Source organism: Episyrphus balteatus, chromosome 3, assembly GCF_945859705.1.
Source record: "Episyrphus balteatus chromosome 3, idEpiBalt1.1, whole genome shotgun sequence".
Taxonomy (NCBI): domain Eukaryota; kingdom Metazoa; phylum Arthropoda; class Insecta; order Diptera; family Syrphidae; genus Episyrphus; species Episyrphus balteatus.
In genome coordinates this window covers 71,521,323-71,537,960 of record NC_079136.1, presented here as the reverse complement: position 1 = coordinate 71,537,960, position 16,638 = coordinate 71,521,323, and the positions used below count along the sequence as shown (strand labels likewise).

The 16,638-nt window shown below is 30.3% G+C and overlaps 2 protein-coding genes across 3 annotated transcripts in view; both read right to left on the bottom strand.

Annotated features, from left to right (window-relative positions):
* LOC129913817 (gelsolin) overlaps window positions 1–6,283 on the bottom strand; it is a 37,944-nt gene extending 31,661 nt beyond the window's left edge. The window contains exons 1-2 of one of the 2 annotated variants that reach the window (XM_055992692.1): window positions 6,010–6,283; window positions 1,530–1,702 (exon numbers count right to left, since the gene is read on the bottom strand). In XM_055992692.1, coding sequence (XP_055848667.1) covers window positions 1,530–1,585 — 56 coding nt within the window. In that variant the 5' untranslated portion in view covers window positions 1,586–1,702; window positions 6,010–6,283. Of the gene's footprint in view, window positions 1–1,339; window positions 1,471–1,529; window positions 1,703–6,009 lie in introns of those variants that run through there. The other variant, XM_055992693.1, reaches the window with a different exon arrangement.
* A 3,606-nt stretch (window positions 6,284–9,889) lies between these two features.
* Window positions 9,890–15,700, bottom strand: LOC129916108 (ATP-dependent RNA helicase abstrakt). Its single transcript, XM_055995894.1, has 2 exons — window positions 14,792–15,700; window positions 9,890–10,929 (listed from the first exon to the last, which is right to left on the bottom strand). Exons 1-2 carry the CDS (start codon window positions 15,605–15,607, stop codon window positions 9,895–9,897), a joined length of 1,851 nt encoding a protein of 616 aa, XP_055851869.1. The 5' UTR covers window positions 15,608–15,700; the 3' UTR covers window positions 9,890–9,894.
* Between the last annotated feature and the right edge of the window lie 938 nt (window positions 15,701–16,638).

Below are 16,638 nucleotides of genomic sequence, written 5' to 3'. Positions count from 1 at the left end.
AAATAACTCTGGTTGAAAAAGGAGCTACAAAAAACGCTTGACAACGAATTCGTAGCGACCCAGAGTGCCCTAGAGCTCACAACGAACAAACCTAATACTTATAAAGGTATGTCGTTTTCGATTGGCCGTCCGGAAGCGTCCGGAATCATTCAGAAGCCTGCTACAAGTTTTTTATTCTCCTATTGAAAAAAAAACAAAAAAAATTATTTGATTTTTCACCAATACAGATATTAAGATTCAGAATTGGGTGGAAGTGATTCAAACTTTTTTATTGGATTTCAGAATGAGTGAATCATTGAGTGATTCCAATCGAAAACGACATTAATGTACCTACTTGAAAAAGTTTTTGAAAAAATATTGTTCAAATAAAACCAACTGTACCTACTCTTTAAATGTGTTTAAACAAAAAAGTCAGAAATAAAGGTAAACTTGTCAATTGAGCCTAAAAGACATGAATATTTAATTTTTTTAAAGTTAACCTTATGTACTTTAATAAACTGCACATTGTCAATAAATGCATTAACAAGTATATGAGAGGTAAGACATAATCTGCTATTGCTTTTTTCGTGATTTTAAAAATTGTTTTAAAATGAATTTTTTTTTGAGAGGCGCCACTTGAAATCTTGCCCAGGGGCGCCGGTAGTGCTTAAACCGGCACTGCCAGTATTTACTATAAAAATTCATCCAAAACTAGTAAATACTATTCTTCTAGTAAATACTACCTTTCCAGCATTTACTATGTTTTTTATGCATATGGAAAGTAGTAAATACTATTAAAATTTACTAGTAACAGCATATGCTACCTTTTATGCATACGGCTCATTATCTTCTATTGACTTATATTTGTTTTTCTACTTTCTTCTTCGTTATAATTATGAATAAACCAATTAATTTTATCCCGAACGATAGAGCAACTACGTGCGACCCAAACGTGTATTTTATTTTTACGACTAACAAAACCAGTTCACCTAAAAATAACTTTATTTGATTCTCAGAATACATTATTCCAGATTTTGTTAGTTTAATTATAATTCATTGTTGTGAAGATTATAAACACTATTCGTTTACAAGTCAACATGCTTTTTATATCACTGTCTTGGTTTTTAACGAATTTAATTGATGTTTTTGATTGATGTTAATTGCTTACAGAAAAGTTAAATTTTCGGTGCGAACAACTAAATAAAACAACAGAAATGAGTCGGTTATTCCGGTGCGCGATATACAAAGTAAATATTTAAATCATTTTCCATTTAAACATTTCGTTGGAATAAAAAATGCATCATGATCAGATTTAATGATAAATGATAATTAAAACTAAAGGTGTATATCCAATAGATACCTTTTTGAGAGAGTTGTGGTAAAATTACAAACAAAAAAAAAATAACTTTTGTTTACAAGTTTTTATTTTATAAAAAAGCCGGCTTTAGTTTAAGAACTTTTTATAATAAAAAAAAACACAATTTTGTGCAACGGTTTTATGAAATCAAAAGTTTTTATAAAGGTAGCGAACGTCAACTCAACTTGATTACCTGAACTGAACTGCCACTGGAAACCCGTTCCAGGCCATTTTTCTCCTTAGATTCATTACTTTTATTAAGTGTGTCTGTTTTATTTGGTAACGTATATAGCTAAAGTTGTGAGACACACCAAAACAAAAAAAACGCCGGCCGCAACGACGATGATTCACTAGTTCGTTGGAGCGCTGAAAGATAAAAAGAAAAACAAATAAACAGAAAAAATAGATTAACTGCGGGTGTACATAAAAGTTTATCAAAGAACATCATTTTAGTGTGAAAATAATGTGTACTGTATGTGGATGCTTAATGGAACATCTGTTGAATGGATGACTTCTATTTATGGTTGCCACTTTGAGAAAAAAAAATCGTTTTCTTACTGAGTTTTTTTTGTCTAATACAGGAAGTATTACACTTAAGAGCAAAAAAACGGAATCAAAAAAGATAATTTTTATTTAAAACAAAAATTGCAATGGATAAAATAATGTTTCTTCAAGTTTTATGGTCTCATTTAAAAGCTTGAATTTTTTACTTTTAATTGTTGGTAAAAACTTCAAAATGCATACGATAGTATCATAGCTATCTGTCAATAAATTGCACTTAATTTTTTTCTAAATGTTAAATTTTCTTGATATTCTCTGCTTCAATTTCAGTTTTTTTTTCCTACCGTTACTATTGACGTTATCTGTCAATAAATTGCACTTAATTTTTTTAAAATGTTAAATTTTCCAGATACTCTCTGTTTCAGTCTTTTTTTGCTTACATGCTTCATTTATGTTGATTGGATCCTTATAAAGTGAACGGGTTTTAAAGTTCCTAGTATTGATTTAAAGCCTTTGTTTCAAGCTTTTTAACATTCATGTATGTCAATTACATCCTGGCCAATTAACGTTTTAAAAAAACGCAAATGTTTGATTCCATTTTTTTGCTCCTAAGTGTAGAAGAAATTAAAATTGCTTGAGTGTTTTCAGACAGGTTTCAACGACTCTGGCAATTTGAGGCTGAGCGTTATGATGCGGTCACTGGATCAAAAAAAAAAACTGAACCAGTATGTTCATCCAGCTCTTGCTTTTGATTTGATTATTTTGGCGGGAAGGGTTGTTTAACAAAAAAAATGATTTATCACAGAAAAACAAATTGTTAAAATAAACTGCAACACTTTATTTTTTTTTATGCCAAAAATTCTTTTTCAATCAAAATAAATCTGGACATTCAAAATCAGTTCCTTGTGAGTTAAAGAAGAAACATATGGGTAAAAATTAACAAACACAAATAACCGCAAAATTAATTAGAATTAAGTTTATAAAAAAATGCCCCAATCCTTTAAAACTATCAAGCAGTACAATTATTGGGAGAAAATATTGGTAAAAATGTTCTTCCTTGTACCGTTGAAATTTTATCTTCATAAAACTTTAACGATATTGCATTTAAGTTTGGCTATAAATCAAGGGAAAAAAAATTTAACGGGTCACTGTGGCGTATGCGTAATTTTCTATAGAAAAACACTTTATTTATTTCTGATACCAATACCAAAAAATTAAACTTCCAAAAGTAAGCTAATATATTAAATTCTAATATATACATACATGTATGTTTTAAAACTCAAGAGCAACTACGTGCGATCAAGTCGTGCATTTTATTTATACCTACATATCTCATTAAAAAATTAATTTTCCGTATTTGTTAAAACTTCTTTTCCTATTAACATGAAGTTAGTTATTTATTCAGAAAAAGTATTATTTGTGTGTTGTGTCCCAACACACAATCTTGTTTTATTTTGCTAACATTTTCCCCGTTCAACAGATCAGAAAATATAAAATTAATACCAATTGGGTTTGTCAAGCAGTTAAATTTTGATTCTTGGATTAAAATTTTTAATAATCAGGAAGTTGTAGAAAAAGAAAAACAATTCTTCGTCTAAAGTCAAAGTTCTTCAGGTAAAAAAAAAAACAAACCATCTAAGTCTAAGAAAAGTCACGGACTTAGACTAATACAACAAAAACAGACTAGTATTCAACGCATGAATAAATGAAACCATAAGTCAATGAAGACGGAAAAGTCATTAACTTTAATTGTCAATAACACAGTAATGGTACAAAATTTTCAAGTTCAACTAGTCATTATTTATGATTAGTTTTCCCCTTTGATATATAATTGATCATGTTCTGTTGACATTTTTATTTTAGTTTATGTTTAACTATTAGCCGACTATAATGAATCTTTGGTGAATACTGAATACTTAAAGTTATAAAAACTAACAATAAGATATGAGAGCTTATAAGATTAAAAAATAAATATCTTGTATAAAGAAATTAAAACACTTAAAAGAAAAAGGTATACTATGTGACATTTTTTGACATTAAGTTTTTTTCCTACGGGCAAACATATTATAAAGGGGGATTCAGGAGGAATGTGCCAGCAAGAGTTTGTAGGTTAAGTTGAGACAAGAAATAAAATCGAATGGGAAGGCGGGGGGCCTGTTCCCTTCCGTTTACCCGGAAGGGTTAATTTTCTAAAAATTTGACTTAGCTTAAAAAAAATTATAAAAAACCATAATAGTTTACATTTACAATGGCGTGTTATACCTTTTTGTAAGAACAATAATTTTTTCTTCTTTTAGGCTAGTAAGAAGATTTGTCTGCTTGGCAAGAAACCTTATATTTATCGTCCATTAACCGTATAAAGCGAGTTTTTTTTTTTTTCTTAAATAGGTTCATACTGTTTTAAAAAAATTACATTTTATATAATTGCTTATTCTGGATGTCGTTTTCCTTTTCGTATTCTCTATACCTTGAGTGTAACAAATCTATCACATTTCGTTAAGAAATGGTCATGCAAAAATTCGAAATCTTTGTAAAACATGACATTATGAGAGTAAAAAGACCGAATATTTATCAGATGAAGAAATTGGTTTCTCAATTATATCTGTCCTTACTTTAAGCTCATCTACAAACTACAATGTAACAATTCGTGTGCGCCGCTTAAAAATAAAACTTTTGTGCGCAAAGCCTGTCATTCTCATACGCAAGAGTAGAGTATTACCTACTAAGTAGGTGCATATGTATAGGTAGTAAATTTTTTATTCTTTTCGTTGAAAAAAAGACTTTTAAAAAACCTACATCAGGTAGGTACATACAATTATAGTTCTCTCAACTACATATGTAATTACTACTAAAAATGACCAATTCTATCTGCTATCATTTCTTTTAAAACAAATGAATCAACATTTATTTAATTGTTGTAAATGACCATGTTATACAACACATATACACGTTTCTAAATAAAGTGACTATTTTATTATAAAGTTTAGATGGAGTAATACAAATAATAATGCTTCGTATAACTAACTGATCGATTATTTTCAGATTATTTATAAACAGTAAAAACATAAGTTAATCTTAACTGACGCCAGAGAAATTAACTTATCACATAATAAATACATTCGTAAAGTTGCCAAAAAACTTTCTCCATAAAAAGAAAGAAAACAAAACTGAAGTCATAAGATAAAACAAGTTTATTTTTAGAAAACAAAAACTTTAAAATTAAATAATTGATATTCGTCTGCTTAGAATCCATAAATTTGATTAAAATAGATTGCATGCAAAATGTGTAAAATAAATACAAGTAACCAGATCCGAATAGAAAATCTTTAGGTCAAGATTCAAGACGTACTCTATGAGCATGTACGTATTAATTGAAACATACTTACATCACCTAAGATGCATTTGATTAATCGAATTCTTTTATAGCAAGAAGGTCAAAGTCAAATTTATTTTATTTTTGTATGCACATCAGGCATTCCACTACCAACAGGCACATAGCGAAAGTAGAGTCTCTCAATTAAGTCAGTTATTATCATTTTAGATTATTTGTAAACATTGTATTTGATGCTACAGAATGTTTAACTGCTCTTATTCTCAAATTTCCTTTTGGGGTTTTGGTTTTGATTTTGACGTTTGATTGCATCAACGAATATTAAATTGATGACATTAGTTTTATTAATTAAAAGTGTTAGTTAAGAGTTAATCGATATAATTTTTAATTTTATCGATAAAACTATCTATAGGAATATTTGGTGTATTGTAGTGGGAAATAAATCCATTTTTTGTTGAATGTGTTTTTTTATGTATTTACTTAGGCATTTATTGTATGAAGCTTCTTCAAAACAAAAATATGAAAAACAAAACGGCCATGATTGTCTGTAGCTAAACACTGCCGCTATAGTAATACAAGGAGACATAATGAATTATACATATGTACATGGTCTATGAACCAATATTAAACTTAAAGCGTGCACTGAATTGATTTCTTCAGCTCAATTCTATAGTACCGACAGAATACTTCTAGTCGAAAAATATTATAATTCGGTTTGAATAGGTTTGTTGCTTTGAAGTCGAAATGAAATAGTATGTACTCGAAATCAATTTAAACTTAACGTCAATTAAAGAATAATTATGTACAAAGGTATATGGTATAAGCTGAAGCTTGTACTCACTTAGGCAGTGACATTCACGTTAAACACCTTTAACTTAGCTTACGTCACGTGGGGATCACTATCGGCGTTAACAAATTTACTAACAGTTCCGTTTAAACAATGAAAAAGATGTACATAGTAGATATTTCCACAACAAGTTTACAAAAGAATGTAAAAGATATTTCTTTTTTTGATTTTATTTTAAGTATGTTTAAAGCACATTGAACATCGAATTATTCGAATGATGCGCTAGGCACGAACACTTAAAGCAAACTAAATAGGTACTACATACACCGCACCGGTTAGGTTTCGGACAGACAGTGTATTATTATTGAGCCTAAAGATTGCTGCGAAGATCATACTTAATATTTTATGTAAGTTGGAGGGGGCTCAGAGAGCACACAGATCTCAGAAGCGTTGAACTTAAAATGGCATTGTTATGAATTTGATCGATTGATAAATATTGGAAGTTCAATTAAATTTATTGATTAAGAGCTTATTTCAATTTTATTGGCGTTTAAGGTAAGTTTAGTAATTTAGTGCAGGTATGATAAGTCAACAATATAATGACGCATAGAAGATTATGTACAATTTTGTTTATTATTGGATTAAAAAATATAAAAAATAGAACAGGACGCTTTCCATTATAAAAAGTGTTTTATTCCCTCTTGAAAAGTCACTCCTTAATAATTTTAATCATTAGAAATGTGTCTACTTAGAGCTTAGAACAGACAAAACTTTTAAAAATTACTTCTTTTTTTTATCAACAAAAATTGATTTAAATAAAAAGTTACACATACGCCACAGTGACCGTTTATGTTAAAACTTTGAAATTTGAATATACACACCAAATATGAGCTCTTAATATTAATGGGAAGGTCCTCCGCTTCGCAATTTTCCATTTTTACATCAAGCTTCTAAAAAAAAAAAATCATTTTTTATTAAATCGATTTTTTAGCAAATTTCTTTACAAATTCTTGTAGGAAATTGAGCGCTCTACAAAAGGGCCTTGTACACTTTTTTCGTTTATCTAACCTTTTAATAGATATTTGAGGTCCAAAAATCGAGAAAATCTTTAAAAATTCGTTTGATTGCAAGGAATTTTGTATAGAATGTTTAAGCCTCTACAAGAATATATCTTGCTAATTTGAAAATAATGAATTTTCAGTGAATTAGAACATTTTGAAAAGTAAAAAATGTTTTTATTATTTTTTTTTTAACTTTGACCTCGAATATCTTTAGAATGGTTAGATTAATGAAAAAAGTTAATAAGACATTTTTTGTGGAACAATCTTTTTCCTACAAGAATATGTCTTGCGCGTTTGTTTATTTTAATTTTTCAAGTTGTTACAAAATTAAGAACAAAAAACGAATTTTTAAAGATTTTCTCGATTTTTGGACCTCAAATATCTATTAAACGGTTAGATTAACAAAAAAAAAGTGTACAAGGCCTTTTTGTAGAGCGCTCAATTTCCTACAAGAATATGTAAAGAAATTTGCTAGAAAATCGATTTAAAAAAAAATGATTTTTTTTTAGTAGAAGCTTGATGTAAAAATTGAAAATTGCGAAGCGGACTACCTTCCCATTAATATTAAGAGCTCATATTTGATGTGTAAATTCTAGAGGTGTCTAGCAATCGATTTTTCGGAGTACCAAATCAAAAAAAAAATTTCGATTTTTTTGACCCACCCTAATGTACGTACATTATGTATATACATATTATTAAGTTGGAATGGAACACAATTTAAAAATTAAGTAGTTTTGGGAGTAAGGCTCTTCCGGGCGAGGTCGTGAAATAGATCTTTCGATTTTCGTAAAAAAAAAAATAAACCGATCCTGAAAAACTAGGCCAACGAGTTTCTTCAGGATGAAAAATGAGTTATTTGACATACAATGTTCAAAATTAATATTAGTTGGTAAGGTTTTTCGTGCAAAAAGTGAATTATTTAATAGAACGAGAATATTATATAAATAAAAGCATTTGAAATGTAATCATAATCATAGATTAATTTGTTAAGAAATTAAAAAAAAAATAAATTGCACGACTGGTTAAAAGTAGCTCTTATTTTAAAATTGGGCAAATTATAATTTGCTTTTAACTAAAGCATTTCTGATAATATAAAAAAATACATAAAATCTGTTTTCAAAATTAATGAAACACCGATTTTAATAATTGCGATCACAAATAGACCAGGGTCGATAATTTTTGAAACCAAAAAAAATCATAGTAGAATGAAAAACATTGGAGAAGGAGGTGAATATGATGAAAATTAAAGGAAAAATAAATTACGGGCGAGCCGAGTTCGGGAAGTGGGTGGGTTGAGTTTTTAATGGTAAAAAATGGTATATCTCGATTTCCGGCAAAACTACAAATCCTATAGAAAAAAGTTGTGTGGCAAAGTTGTAGGTAATAAAAAGATCTACAACTTTTCTATCAACAATTTTTTCACATAACCTCAAAATTTATGTGAAAAATTCAAAAAACCGAGTTTTTGGTTTTTTATTTTTATCTTTTTCAAAAACAAAAATTTTTCTACGAAATTTGGTGAAGCTTTTTTCATTTTTTGAATTTTACTAGAACATGTTCTATAGTATACTAATGTAAAATTTTTTTTACATCATCAGAAAATAGACATTTTAACGAACGTCATGCTCACCGACTTTTTGAAAAAAGCTGATATTTTGACACGTGAATTTTCGATTGAAAATTAGGATGTTTTTTTGGTATTAAGTCAAAATAAGGTGAACAAATTAATATTTTAAATCAAATAAATTACAGTGTATTTGGGACATAATAAGGTAAGTTTTCACCAAATTTCGTAGAAAAATTTTTGTTTTTGAAAAAGATAAAAATAAAAAACCAAAAACTCGGTTTTTTTAATTTTTCACATAAATTTTGAGGTTATGTGAAAAAATTGTTGATACAAAAGTTGTAGATCTTTTTATTACCTACAACTTTGCCATACAACTTTTTTCTATAGGATTTGTAGTTTTGCCGGAAATCGAGATATACCATTTTTTACCATTAAAAACTCAACCCACCCACTTCCCGAACTCGGCTCGCCCGTAATTTATTTTTCCTTTCATTCTTATCATATTTCCCTCCTTTTCCAATGGGTTTCATCCTACTATGACTTTTTTGTACTTTTTAATGTTTTTGAAGGCATCGGCACTGGTCTAAAAAGGAAGTATGCCATCTAATTTTTTGTATGAAAAGGAGTTTTTCGAAAAACAAAAAATTGAAAACTTTAGAGCCGTTGTAAAAAAAAATATTTTTAATAAAATTTGTCTAACCTTTTTCAAACGAAAAGTTGGGGTATGGCACTTTGAAGAAATAATTAATTTACACTTGAAAACGAAATTTAAAAATATTTCAACAACCCGTTTTCAGAAAATTGATTTTTCAAAACAAAAAATTGAAATAGTTTTTAAGAATCCAAAATGTGTTTTTGAAGGTTTTCCTACAGTTTTAATATTACAGTTATTTAAACGCTTTTGAATAAAAATGTCCGTTGAAATCGGGTACGAGATATTCAGAAATCAAAAAAACATTCTGATTGAGGTACCGTTCAATAATACTCAATTTCCCCTCTAGGGAATCACCCAAAACTGTTTATTACCAAGTTTGAATAAATTATTAGTTTAGATCTAGACTGTATCTCAAGGTTTAAGGTAAACTTGCCCATTCGATTCGTTTTTATCGTAAACTTGCCCTATAGTACCTACCTACAATATTCGCAAGTAAAAAGGGATAATCCGAAGTAAACTCCTCAGTGGAGAAAAGTATGCTTTAAAACCATTTCAATAAATAAGTAAATAAAAATAGAGCTCGCATGAAAATCATTTACCGAATTATTTATTTCAAGCTTCATCAACACACAATCTATACAAGTACAATTAAAAATTTAATAATCTGCAGCAGTATTCGACAAATAATCCCTCCGTCCAATATTCGAAGCTTGTTTGCTTTGAACAGCTTCTAATTTCGGACAATCTGTAATTCTATGTCCCAAACCACCACAATAACTGCAACCATGTGAATCGCCAAGATCCAAATATTTTTCCGACTCTGGACACAACTCAGCTAAGAATGGTGGTACTTGCTGTTTGGCTTCAATCAATAAATGCTTCAAATCAAGCAGAACAGACTGTTCGGTGGTTTTGTTAACAAAAGTCGTAGACAAACCTCTGGTATTCGATCTTCCCGTACGACCGATACGATGGACATAGTTCTCCACATCATCAGGCATATCGTAGTTGATAACATGTTGTACATTTGGAAAATCCAAACCTTTGGAAGCAACATCTGTGGCCACTAAAACATCCTTCTCTTCATTTCTAAATGCTTCAACTGCTCGCGAACGCTCCTCTTGATCCTTACCACCATGAATTGCTACCGCCTCAACACCTTTAAGTAGAAGATACTCGTGAATAGAATCAACGTCTTGTTTTTTCTCAGCAAATATAAGCACTGGCGGTTCTGTTTTCTGTAGACACTCAAGAAGGTACACTACTTTGGCTTCCTGCTTAACGTATTCCACTTCTTGAGTGACATTCATGGAAGCAGCTCCAGCACGGCCAACATTAATTGTAACCGGCTGCACAAGTGCGGAGCGAGCAAAGTTTTGAATTTTCTTAGGCATAGTGGCCGAGAAGAGCAATGTTTGTCGTTGGCCTTTGAAGAAAGAAAATATCGTACGAACATCCTCTTCGAAGCCCATGTCAATCATTCGATCTGCTTCGTCCATGCATAGATATCGACACACATCAAGAGTGACTATTTTCTTGTCCAGCATGTCCATCAAGCGACCTGGAGTCGCTACCATAATATGGACACCTTTCGAAATTATGTCGGCTGCTTCGGAAACGGGCATACCACCGATAGCAAGGCAACTTCTTATCTCTGGAAGGTTGTTTCCTTGAAGTTGTTGGCAGTAGTACTACAAAAAAAAGAATAACAATTATTTGATTTAGCTTAATACAAGCGATCTTAATCTATGTCTTTAATCTACATTAACAAAGTCTTAACAGTCTTAAATCTAACAAAATTATATACACTAGCCCAAAAAATTAAAGGAACAAAAAGTAACTGATTTTTGTAGTGGTTTGCGATAGGCTGTATCTCAGTAAAAAAAAGTATCGCATCATGACAAAACTAAAACCATGTGAAAGCTAAATTCTTTTTTAGTACTGCAATATCAGTCATCAAACCAAAATCCATACTATTGACTTTGACTATCAATACCTCAACAATGCATCACTTTACAGAAAATTGAAGGATACATATTAAAACTTTATTAATGGCGTTTTCGATTGGCAGTCCGGAAGCGTCCGGAATCATTCTGAAAGCGTTTTATTCGTACAAAACTGACAGTTTTGTGTGAATAAAATTTTTTCAGAATGATTCCGGACGCTTCCGGACTGCCAATCGAAAACGCCATAAATTTTCTACAAAGAAATCAAGTTTACTTTGTTAAAAAAAATGTTTTCTTACTTTTGAAATTAATTTAGAAAAGCTATCAAAATAGTTCTTTTTACGATTTTTTACAAAATTTATCGGTTTTCTCTAAGTATAAGTGATAAGATTAAAATGAGGCTTAATTTATTGAAACCTTAGATACCCGAAATAAATCTGCTAAGTTACAAATTAATTCATCAAACAGTTTTTCTGTTCTGTGGGATTTAACTTTAAATTTAATGAGGTTCAAAAATAATCCTATATTGTCGGTTGGACAGTTACGATTGAATTAAAGATTTAAATACGGGTGGAAAGTCAAGTTTTTTAAGTTTAACTCAAGTTTTTAAGTTTTATTCAATATTTAATAAGTAATTTAGAAATTTAGGTAATAAAAAAAATAAGTTTAAATACTTTATTTAAACTAATCTAGTATTTATTTTTAAGCACTTTTCTAAGATAAAAAAATAGAATCCCGTCAATTTATCCAGAAAAACTTTTTTCTGAGTTTCGTAGTTTCTACATAAATTTGCTTATCTTTAAAAAAGCCGAACTTTCAACATTAACTGCCAATTAAAAGCTATTGGTGCCATTGATTAGAAATATGGTGTAGTATACCATGTATTTCGATATAACAATATTTAAAAATTATGTTATGAGCTTCAAAATAAAAAAAATTGTACAGCTTTTGTGGGATCTTTGTTTGTAACAGAAATGTCAAATTGTATGCAAAACTCTCATACATACTTTATCAAAAGCCCTACCAAAATCTGTAGAAACTGAATCGACCTTACCTCCTTCCAAAGCGCATAATGCAAAAGACACAAATTCAGTTAGGTCTGTGGTGGTAGACCTACCCTTAAGAAATCCTTGTTGTTGGGTGAAAAAATTGGATTACAATGAAAAAACATTTTATCGTAAACATTACCCTAAAAGAGATTTGGTAGAGATGAAAGTTTTGCAATAGGTCGATAATTTTTTTTATCGTTCTTTGATTTTTAATTATGAACTGGTATAATAAAACAATCTTTCCAGCAAGTAGGGAAGATTCCAGTTTTAAGAGACATTTGGAAAATCGTAGTTGTAGGCTGTGAAATGTATTCTATACCTAAACTTTTTTAACACTTTCTATACCAGGAGAAGACCATCAGGAATCCTTATTTATTACTGAAGATACATCAATAATAACTGAAATCAAAGACGTTTAAACACTCCTATTCAAGCACTGAAAAAAGTTAGTATGTTCATATCAATGTAACTTGAATATAGGGAGTTAAATAAAGCAGAAAATTGGTTAGGTATACACAAAGATATAATTGGCAAATACTTTTGCCATTATTTGTTGCGAAGCGAACGAAATTCTCGTATGCCAGAGGTTGATGATGAGTGATGACGAAATGTTTTTTTGTGAATGCATAGAAATTAACTGAGAAAACAGTTCTGTATAATTGAATCGTCAGTTGTATGAACAGAATAAATTCACTTTTTTCCGAAATTGACTTATTGATCCAAATGGCATTTATAGGCGTACACATCTTCTAAGTTAAAAAAAAAAAACAAAAAAAATATTTTGGGTGTCGAGGTTACATGTCGCACTAGTATTACAAGAATATAGTAAGTCAAAAAAAATTTCTCACTGAATCAGCGAAAAAATGTTTATTTACAAACTGTTCCAAATTATAAAAAAATGATTTTTTTATCAAGTTCCTTTATAAAAATAATACAATTACCTATTCAGCAATTATTTAAAATGTTAAATATATAAATATAAAGTAAAAGTTATTGTGTAAAATATGAATTCACTTCAAGCAAAAAAAAGTTTTGAGTTACAACAGTCTTGTAATACTAGTGCGATGTGTTAAAAAATCTTTTAAGTTTGTAGAACTTAATAAATCCAGGGGTGGAATCGGCTATTGTGATTTGTGATCGGTGATAATCACAAAACACCAATTTGCTCTGCGAAATATGATTTTCGCAGTGCAAATTTAGTTCTTGTGACAATTACCGATCACAAAACATAATAGCCGATTCCACCCCAGGATTTTAGGCTATTGATTATGTCTTAACTAAGACATAATTGCAAAAAACGTTGAATGGGTTATAATAGAAGATAAAACCGCGGAGATGTTCGAAATTGAAGATAGGGATACTTTTTGGTTTTTTCAATATATATGTATTTCGTAAACAAAGCATAGTTTTGATATATTGCGTTTAAAATTTGTTGAAGAGAATCAAATTTAATATCGGAAAAAAAAATATTTCCATACCAAATCAGTCGAAACAAACATGAGAAATACCAAGAAAAATTTTTTTAACGGTATCTTTTTCTTTTGGGCTGAGGTAGGCATATGCATTGCACTGAGTAAAAAAAGATTAAATTTCCTTCAAAATCAGGGCTCAAAGAGTTTTTTCATTGAATATAAATAAGTAAATTATATGTTTATTTCATTCAAAATAGCAGACACAATAGCCAGAAAAGGTTCCGCATCTCCATTCATGATTCCAAGACCATATGTGGCATACCAACAAGTACTGCAAAGTATTACATAAATAAATGGCTTAGAGATATGGCTAATCATTACTGGACGCATACGGAAGGTAACAGACAACCCAAAAAATGTATACCAAACATCTCCTACGCCAGAACGAAACAACTCCTCACACTCACCAGGTGTCAGATTCGCATAACCACAGTCTTCCTTACCTCTCAAGACCATGGGCATTACACAAGACGATACCTGCAGAATGTGTAACGAAGACGAAGAAACAAGAGAACACATACTGTGTCACTGTTATTGGAGGTTATTATCTCGAAGCGGAAAACATCGCCGCTAGTTCACCCAAAAACATACTAAGTTTTCTAAACTCAAGATTTTTAAGTGAACTTTAAAAAAGAGGAAATCACAATAGGCCCATCAGAAGCTGCAGTGATAAGGCGAATTACACCCTTATCTAAAGCTAAGTCTTCATTAAAAATTTGGCTTTTAGGTGAAATTTCAAACGATAACAGTTGTAAGAACGGAATAAATTTAAAGTTTCTAAACCGTTATATTTGTCTACCAGAAACCGATAGAAATAAAATTTTGGCCTCCTATTACTCAAATCTACATAATTTTTATTTTTTATGAAGGTCAAACATCTGAAAACATTAAAATATAGAAGTTATTCAGTTTTTTTGCGTTGCCATTTTGCCAAATGGATTTATTCTGTTCTTACAACTTACGATTCAATTGCCTAAAAAGTAGCTATTTTTAAATCAATATGAGACTTATGGTCTAATACAAAATTAAATTAGAAGGTATTACTTCGATATAAGATTTAGAAAGAAAGTATGTATGTTAACTTACCACAATGATATCATGCGTTTGTTTGGCCAATTCTCTGGAAGGACATATAATCAATCCATATGGACCTTCATTTTTTATAAATGGAAGACGCACTTCTTGCTCCAAAGCAAACATAATTAAAGGTAATACAAAAACCAGCGTCTTGCCAGAACCGGTAAAAGCAATTCCAATCAAATCTCTACCAGCTAAAACAGTTGGTATTCCCTGAACTTGAATTGGCGATGGTCTCTTAATATTCTTCTTTTCCAAGCCACTCAATATATGTTTGTTAAACTTCATTTCTTTGAAACTACGAATTGGTGGTGGAATATCACTGCCTTCAACTAAAATTCGAAGATTCCTTCGAATAGATACACGTTTTTCCTCGGACATGGCAATTATATAGCGAGGAGGTTTCCAACTTGTTTTAATTGGATCAGCATATTGAATACCTTTTGCCAATTCAGCTACACCCATCAAAGCTTTCTTTTCCGCCACAGACTCAAGGATTTTCTCTTCTTCTTTGAGTTGTTTTTCGACGGCACTGACTTTTTTTGCTTCAGCGATTTTCTTAAGTTCTGTATGTTGATCGAGCAGACTGATGTTATATTTGCGTCCCCAAATTTCTTCTTGAGTTTCGTCGTCATTTTCATTTTCACTAGAGGATTTGGGTGCATTAGCTTCAGCTGTTAATTGGACAATGCGTCCTAGTTTAACGAGTTGATGTTTTTTGCGTTCTTTTATGGGGACATAGGGAACATAGTTGTCATCTTCGTCGGAGGATTTGTTTTCTTCGCGGCGATAACGTTTAATGGGTGGTTGGTTTTTATCAGTCATTTTTTAAGTAAAATAATTATTTATTAGGAAGTAAATGGAAAATTATTTTTTTATTTTTCTATCGTAGTGTTGTACAATGTTGTTTGTTTACGTTTATGAAAATTTTGACATATTATTGTCGGTAAAACAGTTTGGGAGAAAGTCGTAGAAAGCGTTCAGTATTGAAAAATTCAAAATGATCACATTCAGAGACGTTTTTTATATCGGTCGCATTCAATTCGACAGCGAAAATTTCTAACGAAAAAATATCATCGAGTATTCTGTCGAAATCAAAATAAAAAATTCAAAACTAATTTTTGTGTGGTAAAACAAATTTTTAGTCTGTATATTATTGCTTTATTAGGGGTATTCACGATCCGGTGCAACGAAAAGGTGTACAATTGCTAAATTTTATTTTTCTACTACTATATACTACAACAGACAAATTTTGCACCATTGTATTTTATTTTTGCAAAAGCAAAAGTGTACAAAAATTGAACAGCCATATTTATAAAAGAATCTTAAAGGTTGTTTAACTTTAAACCACCTCTAAATAGGTCTTAAGTACAAAATGTGTATTTATAAAGAATTTACACATTTAAGCAACGTTGCTTAACGATTGCTTAACTTAAACGCCATTCACCACGTTTAGAGCTTGCTTAGAGCCATTTTAAGAATTATTTGACCACATATGAATTATTATTAAGATCGTGAGCTTATAGCCTTTTCACACCAAGCCAAAAACGCGGTTTTTGCGAAAAACCCCAAAAACCTATATCAAAAACACAAGTTTTTCCATACATTTTTCATAAACCACAAGTTTTCGTAAAACACAAGTTTTTGATTAAACTCGTCAAAAACCTGAAAATGAAAACATTCAACTCCAAACGAAATAACCAAACAAACCTTTTGAGAAATTCAGCAACAATTCAGCACACAAAAAAAAAAAGAACTGACAGCAGACAAAAAAAAAGAACTGACAGGCAAAGATAACTAGTAGTTTTACAAATGCGGTTTGTTAATTTTTTTTGATAATATAAATCAAATTGTTT